This window comes from Peromyscus eremicus, chromosome 9, assembly GCF_949786415.1.
Source record: "Peromyscus eremicus chromosome 9, PerEre_H2_v1, whole genome shotgun sequence".
In the NCBI taxonomy this organism is placed as follows: domain Eukaryota; kingdom Metazoa; phylum Chordata; class Mammalia; order Rodentia; family Cricetidae; genus Peromyscus; species Peromyscus eremicus.
This window is the reverse complement of record NC_081425.1, coordinates 19,358,928-19,380,160: the sequence shown is the minus strand read 5'-3', so window position 1 is coordinate 19,380,160 and position 21,233 is coordinate 19,358,928. Positions and strand designations below refer to the sequence as shown.

The 21,233-nt window shown below is 43.4% G+C and overlaps 1 protein-coding gene across 1 annotated transcript; it reads right to left on the bottom strand.

The window, feature by feature from the left end:
- Nucleotides 1-18,510: 18,510 nt before the first annotated feature.
- Pou4f1 (POU class 4 homeobox 1) lies at nucleotides 18,511-20,685 on the bottom strand. Its single transcript, XM_059274313.1, has 2 exons — nucleotides 20,451-20,685; nucleotides 18,511-19,723 (listed from the first exon to the last, which is right to left on the bottom strand). Exons 1-2 carry the CDS (start codon nucleotides 20,571-20,573, stop codon nucleotides 18,581-18,583), a joined length of 1,266 nt encoding a protein of 421 aa, XP_059130296.1. The 5' UTR covers nucleotides 20,574-20,685; the 3' UTR covers nucleotides 18,511-18,580.
- Nucleotides 20,686-21,233: the final 548 nt, after the last annotated feature.

Sequence of the window (21,233 nt, the reverse complement as noted above, 5' to 3'; positions counted from 1 at the left end):
TTTTTTTAATGTTTCCACATTTAATGTAGAAATGTGCAAGTGTGGAGTTTTGTCTTCTCTTTGTTTGGCAAACAGCTCAAAATAAGAAGAGAATATGGATTTTGATTAACAAGATGTTTTGTCACTATGGCTTCAAGTCATGAAATTTAATGTACATGTCCAAAACCAGCTCTTTTCCCCTTTTGGGCTTTGTTTGATGTAAAAAAAACAAAACAAAAAAAACAAAACAAAACAAAAAACAAGTTTGGGCTTAAAAATATTGCAGGCTTTTTTGGCTTTGTTATCTTTTGTTTTATATAGACAAAGAAAAAGTTGGAGCATAAGAGGCATTTTCCCAGTTCAGGCTGTAGAAGTACAATGGTCACTACAAATAAAACTTCTTCAGTATTTTAAAATGAAAACTGAATTTTATCTTTAAAAAGAGAAATAACCTCATTTATATTTCTGTGGCATGACCCTCTTAACAAGCAGCATTTCCTGTTTTAAAAACATTAGTAATTCTTTTTCACATTGGAAACCAATAGTTATCAGAGTTTCACAAAAGAGTGCTGCTCTTCTTGATGCACTGGTCTAGCCACAGTGTCAATCATAAAAGTTACTCGGTTACAGTAAAAAGAGTTAGGGTCTAGCACCTATTGAATGTGGTGCTAGTCTTCTGTAATAATAGAACCTACTCTGAAGCATTATAAAATATATCAGAAAATAAAATTTGCTGAGCCCCATTACCAAGAATCAAAACTTGCTAAATGGCACTTTCAGCTTCGCATCTGATAAAGGAATGATTCATTTGGCACTTGACTGGTCCACTTGCAGCAATCATTACAGAGCTGTATGCAGGGGCTGTGCGAATGGGAAAGGAAGGATAAATCATCCAGAGACACTCCCGAGTTAATGTCTGGTGACCACAGAATGCCAAATTTTTAACACAAGACCTGCCCAAGACAGCATAAATAATGGAGTGTACTTGCAGTTCAGGTCAAGAGATTGGGGCTTTTGATCATGAAAACGGTCTATAACTAATTGAAATGACATAGCATAATTACACAGAAATTGATAACACAAATTATATAGAGAAAATCATGACATTTAAAACAGTAACCTTACTTAAATTACTTCAAATAGAATGGTAATGTATTTGTGAGACCAAATTCAAATCAACACAACATAATCTTAGGATAAAATTCAAAAATGGAAAAAAAAAAAAACAGCAGAAAATGATCTGGATTGCCATTTGCCAGTCTCGGGGAGAACACCAGAGTAAACTGGGACTATTGGAAAAAGGAGCAAGAAACCATATCATTTACGTGTGTTCAAGATGATTATAAGGGAAAACTTGTGTGTTCTTTAACTTGAGTGTGTCTGATGTTTTATGATCTACTATATGTATAGTATATATATATATATATATATATATATATATATATATATATATATATATATATAGTAGATCATATAAGTAGTCATCTGGGGAAATACAAAGATAAAACATATAAGCCTTTCTTTTGAGAAGACATTATTATAGCTGAAAAGCCAGGGGCACAAACATATCCTTACAGTAGAAGGCAAAGTGACGTAAGAGGCTACAGAAGGAAGAACATGCCTGAGATGTCATGTCGTGGCCTAGTGACTGAGCTGTGCATGATAGGGAATGTGTTGAAATGAAAAGATTTTTCAGAGAAAACATTAATTTTTACAGTTTAAAAATATTTACCTCCTCTTCCCACCACTTAATACATTTGTGTCTCCTGCAGGGAATAAAGTTCTTTTGTGTTAGAAATATACAAGAGAATTTTCATGAAAGTAAACATAAGTTCAAGAAGACTCAGTATTCATTCCAGAGGACATGTTTAATAGTTCATGTCAGACATTTAATCCACACAATCTAAAGTAAGACAAAAATAATAACATAATAATACTGAAGTTGAGTGAGTGTGTCGAACCATATGGAAAACACATAACTACTTTTCAAATAACAACAAATGCTTATTTTTGCTCATGTGAAGTCTGATAAAAATAATCACCTTGAGCACTGTGTGGTGGCGCTAGCCTTTAATACCAGCACTTGGGAGGCAGAGGCAGATGGATCTCTCTGAATTTGAGGCCAGCCTGGTCTACAAAGCGAGTTCTAGGACAGCCAGGGCTACACAGAGAAATTCTGTCTTGAAAAACCAGATATATACATATTACCATTTTGAGAAAAATGCTTAAAACTATGAATTATGTAGTTCTCTGTACTTTTTATTATTTATTTTTCTGTATGTGCACATTTTTCAATATCTGTCTGGAGTTGGGAGTAGAAATCTGATGGTAGATAACGGTTAACCTATCAAAACCTGTAGTAATACAGCTAATCAAATACTATTTTATAAAAGGAAGAAAACACATAAATATTACTTTACTGGATTTATCTAATTCAAAAATACTTCTAACATTCTCTTGATAACTTCAATAATCATCTTAAAAGTAAAGAGCCTGTCCTGCAGTACCAGAAATTATTAAGAAATCAACCCAGAAAATTAGGGTCAGGGGAGTACTGACTGTATCTCTTGCATGCTAGCATGTAAAGGATAAATTCTTCATACTGAAAAATCCATGAAAAGTTTGGGAAACAAAAGCAATCTTATACAAACTAATCCCTGATATGAGTCCCCTTCTGAAGCTCTCAAATTCATCTGGCTAATTCCAGCATATTCAGTGGCTCTTTCAACTCTGTGCATAGCTGAAATGCTTCCTTCTCAGAACTCTAAGGAGCTGAGAATCACCTTTCTGACCATCTTTCCTGTCTTCTATATATCCTCATAAAATATTTACTCTTCTCCTGAATGACCACTCTGATTATCCTTAGACTCTTTCAGATTCCCTGATGATGTCATGGAAATGTTAAACCCATTATGCTAAGTTAGGACCTCCATCTGCAATGACCTCTTGGCACAAGCTTCGAGGACAGCATGATATTTTTACATAAAAGTTAGTCTTCATTCAAATCCTTGAGGTCTGATCCTGAAAAAAACACTGACAGCTCAATCAACCCTAATAAATACTTAACTAGGTCCATGGAAAAACGCAGAATACAGTTCCACCAAGAAAATCCATTACACATTTACAATTGAGTCATAAAATATGTCTATAAAGTGTACAATTATTTTACCATATTTTTATTGGAAAATAAGCATTTAGCATAATTTACAGGTTTAACCCAAAGGTAGTGAGTATATGACATTCTTTTTCATTAAGCTATTAAGGGAGACAGGAGTGACAGCACCCAGCTCTAATTATCTTTAAAGTAGTGTTTCAAATTGATCATGCATAATGCAATTACAAATCATAATTAAATTAATTTATATTGATTTAAGATTTTATAAGTTTTTAATAACTACAATGTAGAACATCTATTTCCACAACTTAACACTGGTATTTCCACGCTGGGGGAGCACTCCCCTGCCATTAAAAACTTCATAAGCTTGAAGCTACTTTATTGTAGGTGAAGACTAACTTCTGGCCCTACAAGCTGAGGCTGGAGTTGGAGCTCAAGTGTTGGGACTCATGCCTCCCAGAGGTCCTGGGTATTACTAACACTGGCTTTTCAGTTCTCTTCTGATGGAGTCATTGACTCAAATACTCTCAAAAAGGGGGTGCAAGTGCAAAAGTCCTTGCTCAACTTTAATGAGAGTAGTGGAAATTTGGAAACCCAAACAAACTGCCCCACATAGCAACCTGCCCTGCCCCTAGACTCAGTCCATTCCAGATACATCCCTACTTCCCCAGCTACTGTTGCCAAGGAATGAAGTTCCTTCAGAAGTGCCCATATCTTAAGGCCCAGTCAAAGACACCCCCAGAACACCTCCTCTAGTTTCTCTCTAGAACTGACGGGAGAGCTGGGAGAGTTGAGAAGTGGTGATGATTCTGAAAGATTCGCGGTTTTTGTGATAGAAACAAATATTGGAAAGGTTTATCACTTCAGTCTGGTTTTGTCACTACTCAGGAATTACTCCCTTGTGACAGAGATGTATATATTCAGTCTAGACACACGGCCCACCTTTTCAGATCTCCAGTGCCTGGGAACTGTGAGAGGCTTGTGCTGCCCACTGCCCTCAGAGGGAAGTTCGGGTAAAGACTTGAGGATTTTCGTTTTGTTTTGCTTTTTGATTCGGTGGTTTTCTCTGAATATATTCCATGCCTTAAGGTCCTATGAGAGGAAAATGGAAATGAAGTCATGGGATTCAGGAGAGCCAGCTTGGAAATGGAGGTGATATAAGAAAGGCTGAGAAATGACTCCGACAGGCAGTGTCCTAGATCTCAGTGGCCTCTCAGAAGGCTAGCTTGTCACGAAGCACCTCTTAACCTTTGGGGAGCAAGCTCCAAACATGCTGAGGCAGAAATTCTACCTACTGCCTGGGCGCCCCCTGTGGCCCCATTTGCTGCTCACTAGCGACCCCTCTAGGTAAGGGGGCAGATGCAACAGTACACAGAACCTCTTCTGGGGTTATATAATACCCCTTGGAATATACCCAAGGGAAAGGCTTCACCCTGGAGTTTCACAGGCCTTGCCTGTGAAATTTTCCCTTCTCCAGTTCTGCCCAACACAGAAGCCGCATCAGAGCCCCACGCTGGGGCCGCTAGGACTTCTGGGAACTGAGCTCCTTGTGACCAAGACTATGGAAAGGGAGGAACAGTAAGAGGCGAAGAGTCCCATCCTCACCACTCTAGGAAGCCTCAGAGCTTCCAGCATGCAGTGAGCAAGGGAGACAGTCTCCAAACTCAGCTAGGGGTCATGAGGGGCAGAGAAGGGCAGGAGACCCAGAGCAAACACAGGGTGGAAACAGTGGGAGTTCAGGGTCCCCTTTGTTGTCCACCTTTGACCTAAAATCTGTTCTATATGAGTTCTGACCATTGCAATGATTTCAGATCCAAACAGGCTAATGTCACTTTCTTTACACGTGCTTTAGTTTTTGAACAGCACACACAACAAGCAGTCACTCACACATGCCCAGGGCAAGAAAGCACAAGGAGGCCCCAAATTTGACCAAAGTCAGCTTGGTCTACACCCCTTCTCTAACATATGTCGGGATTGAAAACCTTAGACAAGCCTTGATGGTAACCGCATCAGCTTCCTGTTCCAGTTTCAATGTCCTTGCTCTGTCTTATACTAACCGGCAAAACTAGTCTTCTAGTCTGGTTCAGAATAGTTTCTTTCCGCTAAGGCACTTGCCAGCACAGACAGATGGAGTGCTCTTACTAAACAGGGAAACTCTGTGGAAGAACTTGATGTCCTAGCCAAAGAATTTAGGAAGATTCTTAAGTTGTAAAGTGGTCTTTACACTAAAATATTCTGTAGAGAAGGAGATAAGAGAGAGAGAGAGCTTGGGTGTTCTCTAGCAATTTCTAAGCACATGGCTGGGAGAAAATAAAATTAGTGCAAGCAACTATAACACATTACTTCCATTTACTAATGTTAACAGATGATGATATGAATTTTCTTAAAGTTCAGTTAGAGTTTACCAGGAGACTCAAGACTGTAACCATGGGGCTAGAGATGCCAGGCTGGTCCTGTGTGTCATATCTCTGAGACTGAGATAATAAAATCCTCCCCTCTCCTGTATAAATTACAGTACTCTCCCCTCCACACAGTGGACTGAAACCCATTGAGGAGTTGGGGACATAGCCAAAATGAACTAGTTAAGTCTTCCAATTAGAGGTCAATTTTAGTATTTATTTAAAAAATGTGGGTGGGGTGGTCTGACTTTTTTTTTTTTTTTTTTTTTTTTTGGCATCGGTATGTATGACTAGCAGTCTAGGTTGTTAAGTTTCCAAGCAGGAATGAGTTTAAAATGCATGGATTCTATTATGTGTACAATTTAATCACAAGGTATTTAAAATAGACATTTCCATCTAAAATCCAATCAGAAATCAACACAGTTCCTCGGGCGTTAGATGATCATCTCGATTTTGCATTTGTAAACTGGGAGAAATAAATGTGACTTGTGGATACCAAGAGGTCAAGTACGGCTGCTCAAATATTTTTCTTACAAAATGACGGATTTATTAGACAAATAAGTAGCCTGGCTGATGCAAAACCCCCAGTGATTGAATTTTGACGTTAAGTCAACAACAACTCGAACTACATCAGTGCTTCAAGATTTAGTTATGATGGTAGAGATTACTGAACAAATAAGAGCCAGAAATGAATACAGATTTCCGAGGAGCTGCCCCTAGCACTCTCTTCTTGACATTCTCCTCCATATGCTCCCCCTGTTCATATTGTATTATAATTAAAGGACTTGCCTATGTCTCACGATTGGAAAGGAACTTTAAAATAATTAGGCGTATTTTTCTGTTTAAAAAAAAAAAAAAGCAGCCTCAGAGAGAAAGCCAATTGAGTTTCATAATAAATTCCTTCCTGGCCTGAAAGTCACCCACAATTACATTGGAGGGAGAATGCATGGTGTTTCTCTTCCTTTCTTCCTCCCTTTCTTTCTTTCTTTCTTTCTCTCTTTCTTTCTTTTTTCCTTTCTTTCTTTTTCCTTCCCCCCTCTCTCTCTCCCTCCTTCCCTCCCTCCCTCCCTGCCTCCTCCCCCTTTCCTTTTCCATTCAATTTTGGTCACATACTCTCCCTTCTGTCCCTAATAATACAAAACACAGACTTCTGTCTAGTTTGAGGACTTGGACTATGTTAGCATCCAATTTGAAGATTAGGACCCACTGGTAAATAATTAAATTACCTACACAGTTTTAGGAGTATGTAAGCACTTCTCCAGTGTCAATAGCTGCATGCACGTGCATGCGCTGACCGTGGTGCTGAAATTGTAACAACATCTTAGGAAGCTCAGGCACCTCTCAGGAAGATTTGGAGGAATTATTATCCATGTTTCTTCTGAAAGAAACCTTAAATAATTGAGACTACGTTTAAAAATATATCAGTTTTCTTCTGGCATGTTCATGAATAAGGAGACTAATTTGTTCTTGGTGTGAAAAAATCTGTCTTTTATTTATTTTATATATATTGTAGAAGGAGGGTGACTCAGTTTCCCCTTGTGTCCTGTTGGTCCCAACAAGTATACATTCTTTCTGCTTTTTTCTTTTTCTGATTTCTCCTTCTCTTATGGCATGATTCTTGTTATTGCCTCTAGTTTTTGGAGCTTCTTGTTGTATAGAGACAAAACTACATTTGATTTTAAGGCTTTGTCTTATTAAGGGCTTTGAGATAACTTGTTTTTGTAACCAGAATTTTGCTTTCTAGGTGGCCTATCTCAGACCACTACAGACAACAAACTTGAGCCAGATCTTTATTTAAATGCAGTGATAGTTCCACTCTGGAAAATAAATCACTCATCCGGGCTTCTCTCCCAGTTTGTCATATTCTCTTCCCATACAAGCCTACCTCCCTAAACTGCACATGTATTTTCACTATCCTGGACTTTAAAAATCAACCATGCAAGGTGACTTCCCTGGAAACTACACCTAGTAACTTAAAAATCAACCTGCACTAGCTGTAGACTCTACCGCAAAGGAACACATGATAGATTGTTGCCCCTTGTTGCTCCCAGGATTAGATAATAACTTGTAACAAATGAAACCTTGCTATTAGGAAGGAGGATGTGGTCTTTCAAAAACAAAAAACAAACAAACAAACAAACAAAAACTGAATAGCATCCTGTTCCCCAAAATACTTCTGTTTACAGTTGCCTGAACTCATCTCTAGATTTTTATTTCAATATGCTCTTTAGGATGCAAAATTCCTGTCAAATTAAAGAGTGCTCATGTCTTGCCCGCTTCCAGCAAATCACCGCAGCACCTAATAAATCCAGCTGGGGTTCCTTCCACGGCCTGATGCTGCTGAAATCATTATTGTCCTGCCTTGTTTCATGTCAGAGGCCTCTTTGCCTCATCTGTCATGAAACCAATTTCACTTTATTTACATCCATTTGCTAGTTTAATTACTGTGCTGATGAATAGCCTGAAGGAATTAAGTTACGAGTCTTTGGAAACCAAAAGCGACAGATATATGGGCTACCTTTTAACTACAGGGAAAGAAATAAAGGCTAGTGGCTTACACCAAAATTTAAAGATAAAAAGTGTTTCTCCCTACCAAGCTACTCTTGAAATCTAGGATGATCCATCTTTATGTATTCAACATCTCCTGGATGAAAGTATGCTTTAGAATTCTTCATATTTACAGACTGACTTCAGTTTTATATAATAGAATTCTCCATTTTTAAATATACCATCCCCTTTTCTTTTTTACTGAGTCACTTATGATTTCCCAGCCAAACCAAACAACCTAAAGAAGTGGAATATTTATTAAAGGCAGATAGCAATGTTAACCTTTCCCTGTATCTAAGATAGATAGATGCCTTTATGAGAACTGTAAAACTCATTACCTCCAATCTAACACATAAACAATGTACTACACCTGAATTTGTACCTACTGTAATAGCACTAAGATAATTTTTGTTTCTTATAATTAAACAGTATTTTACCCTTGCCTTTAATGTTCTTTTACATCTTGAGTAAGAACATTCTTCTACCTTTCTTCTTTACACATTCAACATAATAGAATGTTGGGAGTATATATGCTAATGATGAGGTCTTATGATGTATGTGAAAGATTTGCTCTCAAGTGTATGTAAGAAATTGAGTATTTACTCACACATACACACTTAAAATATAAGATCAATAAAATTTTAGTCACTCCATATAATACTAATTAACTTCTGCAATATAAGCTTATTAATCATGGGAATATTTAAAAAAAGAAGACATTTTCAATGGTATTTATTCCAGATTATATCACTTATTGTAGATTTTAAAATAGAAAATTGGTAACTTTTCATGTTATTTATCATTACCATCAATGAAAACAACAAATACACCCAAATTGACTTTTTATTTTATATTTACTCTAGTCTCAGGTAGGAGTGAACACAGGGAAAAAGTTAAGTTTTAAATTTATCTGAATTATTTTTCTTCCAGTGCTCTGTCTCTAGTATAGTTTCTAACCTTTTTAAAATTAATAATAATCATTTGATTTATTTAAGAATTATTTTTGGACATATGATAGACATATTCATCACTTAGCAAAATTTTAATTTTCTTTTGATAACGCTTAGCAAATGCATAGCATTTACAGCTTCTCCATGTTGAGTAGAGTTATTTCTAAAGTTGTACAACTTTTTAAACTAAGTATCTAATTGAAACTTACTTCAAACATTGGAAGGTAAAAGATATTTCAAAGCAGAAATGAGAGAGGTGAGTTCTTTTAAAATGTTTTGTTATTTAATGCTTTTCCCACCTGGATATTCTGCAGTTTAATTTATTATAAAGTCAGCTTAGAGGAAGTGGCAAAATTGTAAGTGTGTTACACTTCCTGTCAGAGCAACTAGAGGTGGTTAAAAAAACCCACCTATTGCCCATGCAGATATATATTAATGTATTACATATTCATTATAAATCCCCAGACACTCCCCTCCATGCCTTTCTGTGTCCCTATAATAAGCATTTCCCCCTGCTCCTCCCTCTGTTTTAATAAAATCCATCTATAAAACAACACATATCACAGAAAGTTTTTCTGTGCCTAGAGAGTCTTGTCTATAAAAGTTGTTAAATAAAGGAACCCTAGACAGGACCCATGAGGCAAAAATTTCTTCTATTCGGTACACCCAGACACAATACTAATTCGTTGGTAAACATTTGGGAACAGTCTTCCACTTAATACAAAGGAAGGCTGCAATGATTTTTTTTAAATATCTATTTTATTCCTTTTTGTAAATAAAAGTAACTGGAAGGGATATTTAAATGCTCTCTCCACCCCTCTCCCCCCTCCCCCATCTCTCTCATGCCCCCCCTTTCCAAGGGCTTCCCCTCCTTCTCCAGCTCCTTTTGATTAATAGATCCATGTGGCTAACGGCCTGACATATGGTGTGCGAAGCAGCTTGAGATGGTACCTTAGGCATCCCCTACGGCCATTAACATATTAGGGGCTTATGTGCAGTCAGACCTCATTGAGAACCAGCATTTGCAGAAAGGCTGCACCCCTGAGCTCCTTGATAGAGAGTTTCAATAATGCACCACTCTTCCACTTCAGGGGAGTAGCTGCTGGTGCTGAAACACCGAGACAGGATGGAATGAAATTTAGAAATAAGATTCAGTTACATTCAGCAACAACTGAAGGAAAAAAAAAAATAAAACAACTGTGGTTACATCTGTTTGTCTACGGATATGCACGTGGAGGCTCAGCTCACAAACAGGCACAGCTCCTGTGTACCACATCAGCAAACAGCCAATGTCACCTGCCTGGATTTATTTTGTTTAAAGATTTACTTTGCGCAAAGTCTTCTTTATACCCAGAATACTATCAGTAAAGTACCAGCACAGTTACTAATAGATATTCTTCAAAAGCAAAAACAAAACCACTTAATTTTAAAGGGAGACTTTATTCTCAATCTTGTGGCTTGATATTTTTTTTCCTAGTAGAAGAAATCAAATGCAATTTTACAACTGTAGCCCTTAAAAAGAAAAACAGGAAGAAAAATAATAAAAATGTAACTTCGAAAGGTGTATTCATATTTTAAATACATTTATTTTAAAAATAAATAAACAAAATCCTTAGAAAGATAACCTATCTTCCTAAAAAAAAAAATCTCAAAGTTTACTAACTAAAAGTCTCGACAAGAACTCAAGAAGGTGGAACAAACCCTGAGAGTTCGAATATATAAATTTTGGGTGAGGGAGATATTATTAGAAATCAAAGGAATCATCTCATTCGAGCTTATTTGATTCACTTTAACCTTAGAACTGAAACTTGAAATTCGCTTTGCCCGCGTTCCTGCCCTTCCAGCCTCCTGCTGAGAAGCCACTGCACCCCTTTTGAACTACATTCTTGCTGTTTGCTTGGCAAATAAATACTGTTCCGCCCTATTAAACCTTTTAGGTAGTTTTCATCTCTGGATTTCTCAAATACAGAGCTAATAAGGCAATGCTTTGATGCTGTTTTACTTTCAAACTATAGCCCCGAGGCGTTAAAACCCACAAAAGGTAACCGAGAAAGCAAATTGCCAGGAGCAAGGCGCACCCTCCCTTTCAAAATTGCTGGGACCGTAGCCTAAAACGGTCCGGTTTTAGTGAAGAACCTGGTTTCTATCAGCAGCCCCCGGGGTTTTGTTCCGGTGCCACTCAACCAAGGGACTCAACAGAGAACAAGCATGTTTAAGTTTAGAAGCCTGGGAATTTCTAGGAGGAAGGTAGAGATGGATGGTAGAGGCCGAAATGCTTTCCCCAGGTTGATGTTGGCAAACAAGTGTCAGATAGAAGGTAAAGATCAGGAATTGGCAATGAGTTTAAAGAACCAGTAATGGAACTTCTGCATGAGGCGTGGCAGTGTGCGCTCGAGACTGCTGGCCGCACTTAAACTCGCTTCAAATCCAGCCACTAAGATTACTCTTTGGGAAGACTCTAGCTTAGCGTACAGTTAGCTGTTCCCCGCTTTTCCCAGTCCTAAAACCTCCCCCTCCCCTACATGAGATTCTTTACTTTAATATAGGCAAATAAAAAAACTGAAACGTATCTGTTTTGTTTAAAACTGGGATGAAAAGCGCTGGCCGCTCAAAGGCAGCACGTTCGAAGTGGATTTGAGAAGAAAGATAAGCCTGGTCGAAGCACCTCTGGACCGTGTCAAAGGCACCCTACCTGCCTTTTTGAATACCTACATTTCCATTGCTAAAACACAATGCATATTAAGATTCTTCACAGCCCAGGACGCCAGTTCCCAAACCAATGAGCCTCAGAGCTCTTTTCACATTTAGCGTCTCTTTCTTTTTCTTTCTTTTATCACAACGATTTGGTAAAGTCGCATAGATGATCAAAATTAACATAAATCATTATTAGTTATTAGGATTTGCTCTAAATTACACTGTGAATACCGCACCAGCCCCATCTGCCGCCCCTGCTCTCTCAGCAATAGATTGCAGATAAAATAAATGTCCTTACCCCATTAGAAGGTTCCTGTCTCTGTAGCCAAAAGCCAAACAAAAGCAATAAATACCAGCCTTTTTCTCTCCACTATTCAGCTGTGACTCTTTTCATCAGCTCTTCCACTGGAAAAGCTCAATAGCTGCCTGAAAATATTGCATTTTATATCACCAAAGGGCGATTAATATTGCATTAACTGTATTTAACATTTTTTAAGCGCGAGTAATCTACAATGAGTTAGTTTCTGTTAGTAAGTACAGGGGCATCAGAACTCCTGCAGACCACTTAAGATAGCCTTATGAACGGATTATTTATCTCACACGTTGTAATTTTTTTTTTTTTTTAATAATGTAAGGGTGTGCCGTGCGATGTTTGAAGTAGAAGAAACCGTGCTAATGGCCTGCTTAAAGTATTCCGACACTGTCTGGAGACGGTCAGGTCTCTGCCTTCATTAAATGTTTATTGTCAACACTTGGCAGGGGCGGGAGGTGGGGGGAGAAGAGACCTGTGCAAGTGAATTTCCGCGGCTGGAAATTGTCAACGTTTTGTTTCATTCTGATTCACGTCTACGCAAGTTTGTATACATTGTGCTGTGCTGAGGGTAGGCGTCGGAGTTATTAAACAAACTTTCGCTTGTAATTCGTTTTACTCGGTAAATGCGCAGTCTCTTTCTTCTCCATCCCTCCTTTTGCCAACTCTGCCAGTCCCTTCCGCTTCCCTTCACCTCTCCCTTCGACCCTCTCTTTCTCTAAATTTCCCGGTAGCCACCTCCTACGGAGACAGGGGCGCACTTCCTCATTCCACCGGGGGATCGGAGTGAGAGCGCAAGGGCTTCGCCAGCTTCTCTCAGACCTAAGATTGTCCACTTTGATTTAAGATTTCACCGAATTCTGATCGTCGAAAACCTTAACAGCCCAATCCTTTCGCTCAGGTATAAATCTTCCCTAGTCTAATAATTCGCCCCCGTAGCAGGGCATCGGTCAAGCTGCGTCTTGGCAAAAAGACAAAAGCCTAAGTCAGGTCCTATTCATCCAATTCTTTAAAAATAATAATAATAACAACAACAAAACAAAAAACATGCAAAGCCAGTTTTGAAACTTCTGCATCTAAGCTGACTTTTGACTTAGGCAACTTGGGATGTCGGGAGAGTATTTTTAACCATTCTGAGATTTGAGTCTTCTCCCTTTTCACTCAGACCAAATCCTCAAGGCACTTAGGAGAGGGACTCGACCTCTGACAGCGCCTAATTTTGAAAACCGGAACCGCAGCTGACTCCCGGAGGGGCCCTGGGCGCGTTCAGTGCGCATGTGCGGACTCTGCTCCCTCCCCCGCCGCGCTCCACGCGCTCAGAGTCCGCCCGGACTCGCCCCCGCCGCCGCAGTCTGCACTCGGTGGCCACCTCTGCGCACGCGCGCGGGTTGCCTTGGCCTTGGGCATTTAACCCACTCGTGTCCTGCGGTGCCTGGCTGCATGCTGACCCGGACCCAGGAAGTGTTAGCTGTTCGGCCGTCCTTTCAAGGCTGCGGCTGCTAGCTGCTGGAAACCTAGGGGCCAGGGGTCTTTAGGCTGGCGGGTGGAGGCAAACACACAGTGCCTACTACGGTCACTTGGCCATAGACGCAAGAGCCGCGCATTTGGTGGCTCTGGGACCCCCGCGTGGGTGGGTCTTGCAAGGGAAAGTAAGAAGCTCTCATGGGTGGGGGTAGGGGGATCCCACCCTGCTGAAAATATGACCCAGTTACTCTGGTTTGGAACTGCACCTACTGGCCCTGTAGTGAAAAGTTTGGCAGGTGAGGTGGGTGGGCTGCAAAAGGCAGCTGCAGAGAATCAAGCAGCCCTGCCAGCTGTTTCTGCAGTCACCCGGAGTTGGAGGAGCGCTCGCATGGCCAGCGCCACCCTCCGCAACGCGCCGGTTTTCATGGATGGAGTCACCCAAGGCTGTTTCCCATCAAGCTGACTTGACAACAATTAAGAAAGTTTTTAATTAGCTTCTTGTTATCATTCATTTTATTAATTTCCAGAACTCTCAGGCCATGAATTATTCAGAGAGCAAGGCAACCCGAGTGGGGTGGCCGCGCGTCCGCATCGCACGTGCCCGGCTGGACTGCGGCCGTGCTGCGCGCCTGAAGTCGCAGAGGCGCGAAGGTTTGATCAAATATTAAATAACGTAATTATTGCGACAAGGCTTATCTCGCAGGTGAAAAAGAGGCCCCCGCGAGAACTTGATTTCAGCTGCTTTTTAAAAAAAAAAAAATCAATTAAGCTGGTGGCCTCCTTTGAAACAGCTCACGAGGATTGTGTGGCTCTTCTGGTGTGGCTAAGACTAGTGTCGCAATAAAAGCGATGGCAGAACATTATCCAGTATAATTGTGGTCGTCACCTCCCCTCTGGCCATCAAGACCCTTAGAATAAGGTTGGGAACACTGGTTTTAGCTAGTCAAAAGCTCCTATTTATACTTGAAGCACTAAATAAGGAAAGCCCACCCACTTGCAAGATGGAACAGGGGTGTTTGGGCAGGTGACACTCGAGTGGAGAAGCCAGGGATAAAGGTGAATCTGAGCTGGGGCTGGGACTTACCTTCAGAGTCGTGCTCTGGGTTCTCTTTCTGCAAGACTAAGTGTAAGAACTGGACCCACGCAATCTTATTATCCCAAGAAAGTAAAAACTGATACAATCACGGCAGTGGGTGCCTACGGTTTATTTAACAGCTTATAATTGAAGTTGAGAGTGATTTCAGAACACGCATTAGACAAAAATCTATCTAAACGTTAGCTGATGGATGCTGAGGGCATCCTTTCTTAGACCTACAGAAAAAAAAACAGAACCCAACGAAGAGTTCGGAAAGCAATTTAAGAGGAAAGTAGCATTACTGTGGCGGGTGCATTTAATGCCTATTTTTCTCTTTCTTTCCTGTTCTGCTGCAGCCTGTCTTGAGAATCTAAAAAAGAACCAGAGCCTAGTTCTCCTAACACTCTGAAACTTGTGTTCTTTAGAGGAGTTCAGAATCACACACTTTTATTTCCACCCACTAGCAGATCCAGGAGGAAATCCCCTTACTGTGAATTCCAGACTTTTGGAACCAGAGAACTTTGAAAACCAAAACTACCACGGATCAGCAAACCTTTGCCATCTCTTCGGGAGTTTTGTTTTAAATTTTCCGTGGGCTGAGAGTTAAAGAGACATAGAAGAGTCATATCATTCCTTCCTGCGGTATACACATCCCCTCACCAGAAAGCAAAACTTTTGTTTTGTTTTGCACAGTTTCCTACTACATAAAATAGGAAACCCTGCAAAGCAATGCATTTTCATGAAGTTTTATTAACATAATAGTCTTTTCTTTTTTGTACTGGGCAAGGATTTACTTAATACAAAACAAATGCTTAAATTCTTAATACATACATTATCCATTATTATATAATACAAATGTATTTGCCTGCAACATTTCTGTTTGAGCAGATTATTAGAAAAACAACCTTTGTAAATCTTTTTATTTGTTCATTCCTGGATCTCCAACAATGAAATCTGGTCATACTTTTCTATAAAATAATGTGTTCTTTTACAAATGTATTTTATTAGAAACTCTGATGATATTTCAAGTCAATAACAGAAACAAATCAATTTTGATGGAAGAGATCTATTTTTAAAAATACCTCTAGCGCTTTTTAAAATATTAACAACTGTTTTAAAATCACACCTTTTTAAAATGTACTATTCTTTTCTGAACATCACTTTTCTTTCACAGATATGCCGGTGAAATTAAAAAGATTTAGCTAAAATAGGATGACTTCAGAGGATATAGTCCCAACTACTAAGAAAGTTTGTCCATTTGGCATTTGATCTAGTACCAGGTCACCAAAAATAGAGAATCTCTTCTCAATCTGAAGCATTAAGTGGTATGCAAAATGTTCCAAGAGAAGCATTTGACAAGTTATCTGGACAAATCAAAGGATAATTTTAAAATTTATTAACTGTCAACGAAAAGTCATTCAGTTACAACATTTTTTAGAAGTGTTTTTAGAGTAGAACAGCACATTCAAAACCCAGATGCCTGCATCCCTGATTCAACCTAAATGCTTTTCAGGTGCCTGGCTATTTACAACTTTCCATCACCACTCCAAATCGAGTGCTGTGGCTTAAGAGTTTCGGTAACTAAAATTTAAAAAACTGATAAAAATGGGCAAGTAATCCATTTTACTCAGAGCACCAGTTTTCTGAAAGTTAATTCTGATTTAGAGAAAACAAAAACAAAAATCTATCTCATCCTTCTGCTTCTTTTGATGTCCCCTTATTCCCCCTTCTTGTTTGTTGTTTGTTTGTTTGGTTAAGGGTTTGTTTGGTTTGGTTTGGTGTTTTTGGTTGTCTTGTCTCATTTGTTGAACAGCTCTACCAGCACTTGGCTCAATGTAAACACAAAAATGCACCCGAACCATAAAACTGCTCTTCTTTCAGTTATGTTTTATTTGTACGTGTACTGGGACACATCTCCCTGTTGTATGTTGGCGCACAGAAATGGTTCTGATAGAAGGGGGGGGGGGCATAGAGCAAAGACACAACCAAGGAGAAAGCTCTGCAGACACAACATGGACAGGAGCGGCAGTCAGTGAGACATTGCAGGATTAACACTGGCAGTTTGTAACCACTGTGTGAGCCTGTGCACGAAAGAAAATATTTACAATAATGCTGTGTTCTTAGTGGAAACAGGCAGTAGACTGTGAAATCACACTATCCACAAAACGGTCTACCAGAAAGCTAGCCCAGTTTAGTGCTCAGTTTCAAATGCATAGAATGTTTGTGCTGCAAACAATGATATACAACATAATTAAAACAACGCCTAACCAGAGTAAGACCTAATCGTATTTCTTTCTGCACCTCGAATCATGCATGATTTCAGTCTTGTTAAACAGTAGTGTTTCCCCTCATTTGTTCTGTGTTCACCTTTAGTTAAGGTTAAAGGATAGTAACAAACCATCTCCACGTGAGATCCAAATAGTATCTTGTACACAAAGCAGGCATTTCATCAAACCACCTTCAACTGTCTTTCTCATTTTTTTTTTTTGAAATCCATCAGCAGCTTGGGTTGTTAGTACGAAATACCATATATGTTTTTCTATTTTGGAAACTCATAGTGCAAACTAAACTTTTTTCCAACTCAACATTTATCCCCAGTAATAAATGACCCTGAATAACAACAACAAGAAGGAAACAAGTGTCCTGCTTTCCCCAGGGAAGTGCAGACCTATTTCAGACAAATAAATCGAGGGGGTGGGGGGGCTTTATAGCTTTAAAGTCTTCCTCTCTTCTGGGATTGTGGATGATTTTTCTTACAGCCAACTTCTGCCCCCAAATGAAAGCAGAAACTTCCCAGCTTTTCATCAACTTCATGTTCTCCCAGAGGCAGAGAAAGGGGGCCTAGAAGAGTAGGATGAGTCTTACTCAGGGGAGAAAACTGAAAATGGAAGTTCCTCTCCTAAGACTTTTCACCCTATCATTCCATTTAAATTAATAGCAAGGAGTGTCAACTCAGCAGATAGTTTGAATCGGAATGAAAAAACAAAGGGCTGGCTAAGGTAAAGTTCTATAAGTGGGGTTGAGAGAAAAAGAATATATTTTCAGATAATCTGTTCATGGATACATGAACAAAAATGAAAAAGAAAAAAATCATACTGTAGTTGTTATCATGTAATTATCCCAGAATAAAACACTTATTTCAGAGACCTTAATTTCTGTCTTTTAGACTCTCATTGCCTAAGGATCCTCACCTGGCCAAGAATAGGCCCCAGGACTTTGGCATCCGCCTCCTGGAAAGGAAGGTTCAGTTTATACAACCAGCTGGTCTCCCAACTCCTTTCAGCTAAGCTCCAGAGCCTTCCTGAGCTGGGGCAAAGCCTTGGAATCTCTTTGGAAAGGGAAATAAATCTAAGAGGGTATGGATGTGAGGATATATGATTTCAGAAGGGAAAATTAAACACAGAACAACTAGCTTCCTATCCGGAATTCCATGCTCCAGTTTGCTTGGTTTTCACTTATGACTCACTTGTGTGTGTGCGGAGTTGGGGTGGTGGTAGAAATGATATTGCTCTTTTCTCTTCCTTTGGGGTAAATGAAGTTGCACAACACTGCTTCCCGGACTTAAATTCCTAAAGCATCTTTCTTTGACATTTTCCCCTTCTTTATTTGTCTAGGGTTTTATATTTGTTTTTGGTGGTGGTTGGTAGTTTTGTCTTTGTACATAGTTCCTTGGTCCCCAGATGATTTTGATAAGTGTCTCTGGTCAAGAAAACGGTCCATCCCCGGTTCTTCCCCCATTTTTCCCCCCCACCCTAGTCCCCAGAACCATCCTGCTCCTCAAAACCCCCGGCTCTAGCCTGTGCTCTCCTTCCCCCCACGCCCTGCTCACCCAAATCGCCTCCCAATTCTCTCCTACCATCCCATCCTTCTCCACATCCAACACCCCTGTCCTCTAGGCTGGGGGACGGTTGGGGCAGGGTGCAGAGTGGGGCTGAGGAAAGGGCGAGGAAGGGGACTCCCCAAATGCAGGCAGGGGGAGTAGGCCAGAGGAGAAGAAACGCACCCCTCAGCTCCCCAGTCTGCCCCACCCGGCACCTCACACCCTCCTCAGTAAGTGGCAGAGAATTTCATCCGCTTCTGCTTCTGTCTCTGGTTGCAAAACCACACCCGCACCACGTTCTTTTTGAGGTCCAGTTTCTCGGCGATGGCGGCGATCTTCTCCGACGAGGGCCGGGGTTGTACCGCAAAGTAGGCCTCGAGGGAGCGCTTCTCCGGCGCGGCGATGGAAGTCCGCTTGCGCTTCTTCTCGCCGCCGTTGAAGAGCTCGGGCTTGTTCATTTTCTCACGCTGGGCGCCCTCGGCCTCCTCCAGCCACGCCTGCAGGATGGGCTTGAGCGCGATCATGTTGTTGTGCGAGAGCGTGAGCGACTCGAACCTGCAGATGGTGCTCTGGCTGAGCGAGCCCACGCCCGGGATCTTGAGGTTGGCCAGCGCCGAGCCCACGTCGGCCTGCGTCACGCCCAGCTTGATGCGCCGCTGCTTGAAGCGCTCGGCGAACGCCTCGAGCTCGCGCGGGTCCGTGTCCGAGTCGCAGATGGACGCCAGGCCCGCCGCGCCCACCACCGCCGCCGCCGCCGACGCGGCCGCCACCTGCCCGGCCGCCGCCGCCGCCGCCGCCGCCGCCGCGCCGTGGTGTGCGGCCGCGGCCACCAGCCCCGGGTGCGGCAGCCCGGACGGCATGTTCATGGCGGCCGCGGCCGCCGGGTGCGACAGGTGGCCCAGGCCGTGCATGTGCGGGTGCGGGTGCGCCGAGCCGCCCAAGAGCCCGCCGCCCGGGCCGCCGCCGCTCCCCGGGCCGCCGCCGCCGCCGCCGCCACCCCCGGGGCCGCCGCCGCCCGGGCCGCCGCCGCCCCCCGGGCCGCCGCCGCCCCCGGGGCCGTCGTGGGCGCCGCCGCCACCGCCCGCCGCGCCCGCGCCCCCCGCGCCGGCCATGAGCGCCAGCGACGGCGACGAGATGTGGTCCAGCAGATCGCCGGGCTCGAGCGCCTGGTGGTGGTGGTGGTGGTGGTGGTGGTGCGCCAGGGGCACGGTGGACGTGGACGTGCAGGGCACGCTGTTCATCGTGTGGTACGTGGCGTCCGGCTTGAACGGGTGGCTCTTGCCCTGGGACACCGCGATGTCCACGGCCGCCAGCGCCTCGGCCCGCGCCAGCAGCGTCTCGTCCAGGCTGGCGAAGAGGTTGCTCTGCAGCTGCAGGCGACACAAACCAAACCAAAAACAAAAAAAAAAAGGAAAGAAAAGGGGGAGAAACCACCAAAACACAAAAACCAAAAAACCCAACAACAACAACAAAAACCGCACGCACACACAAACACACACACAAGCCGGAAAACAAAAACAAAAACAAAAAAAGGCACAGGCAAAAAGGCAAACACAATGCGACCAAAATAACGACGGGGGGTGGGAAGAGCGGGGTGAACGGAGGAGCAGGGGAACACAAGGGGAGGGGACAGGGCAGCGGCGAAGGGCGGAGAAGGAAGGGGACACAGGAAGACATTCCGGGAAAGGGAACGGGAGACGGGGAAAACGGGGCGAAAAGAAGAAGAAAAAGAAGAGATGTAACTCGAAGCTAAGGACCCGTGTTCCACACCCGAGCGAGCCTAGAGATCGCCTTGTGCAGGCGTGAAATTAGCAGAGAAAGTGGAGCAAAGTCGAGAGTCACGGCCCCAGAGCTGCCCCGCGGGGCGCGGGCGCTGGACAGAGGCGCGGGCAGACGGAACACGACCTTAAGCGCCCCTGGACACACGTGCCTCACAGCGGGACCCCTCTTTAAAAAAATAAAAAATAAAACAAAACTCCGACCCGGGGCGACACACGGCAGCCCCCCGACATGCAGCACCTCGGAGCGGGGGAGGGGGCGTGCGCGCCGGCCAGCGGGCGCGCCGGGGCCGGGGCCGCGGGCGTGGGGGGCGCTTACCGGCGGCGTGGGCAGGCAGGCCCGCCGGATGGCCTCGGAGCTGGAGTGCAGCGACGGGTACTTGTGCTCAGGGAGGGTGGGATGCATGGCAAAGTGAGGCTGCTTGCTGTTCATGGACATCATCTTGACGGCTTGGCATGGAAATTATCCACAAACACTCGCAAAGTCCGCCGCAAAAGTGCGCACGCCGGCTCGCCCGGCCTCCCCGCCGAGGCTGCGGCCGCAGCGGCCCGAGGCGGCTCGCACTGGCCTCGCCGCGGGGCTGCCGCCGCCGCCGCCGCCGCCGCCGCCGCCGCTCCCGCCGGCCGCTGCCTCGGACCGCACCGCGCAGAGAGCGCCCGCGCGCAGGTCTCGCGAGCCCGCTCCTCCAAGAGCTCTAGCCCAGCGCGCCGACGGGCTGCACTCCTCTTACACCTGCGCCCCACTTCTCGCGGCCGGCCCGGGGAGCTCTCGCGAGAGCTCGCGGCCCCGCCGCCGCCGCCGCGCTGACAGGCATCAGCTGTCTCCGTCCGTCTGGCGCGCGTTCTCCCTTGGCCGCGGCGCCGTGCTTGGGCTGGCGGGCGGGCGGGCGGGCGAGCGGGCGCGCGCGCGCTCGTCGAGCCGCCACCGGCAGCGCGTGGGAGCCGCTCTTATAGTGACCACCAGCAAGGACAAGCAAGGCAGGTGATGCACCTGTAGCTGGCCAGGCATGCGCACTGCGCGCCTCACCTTTTCCACCGCGGGTCTGCAAAGATCAGAGAGGCCAGCTATTGTCTAAGGGTAGGCATCTTTTGGAGGAAGCCG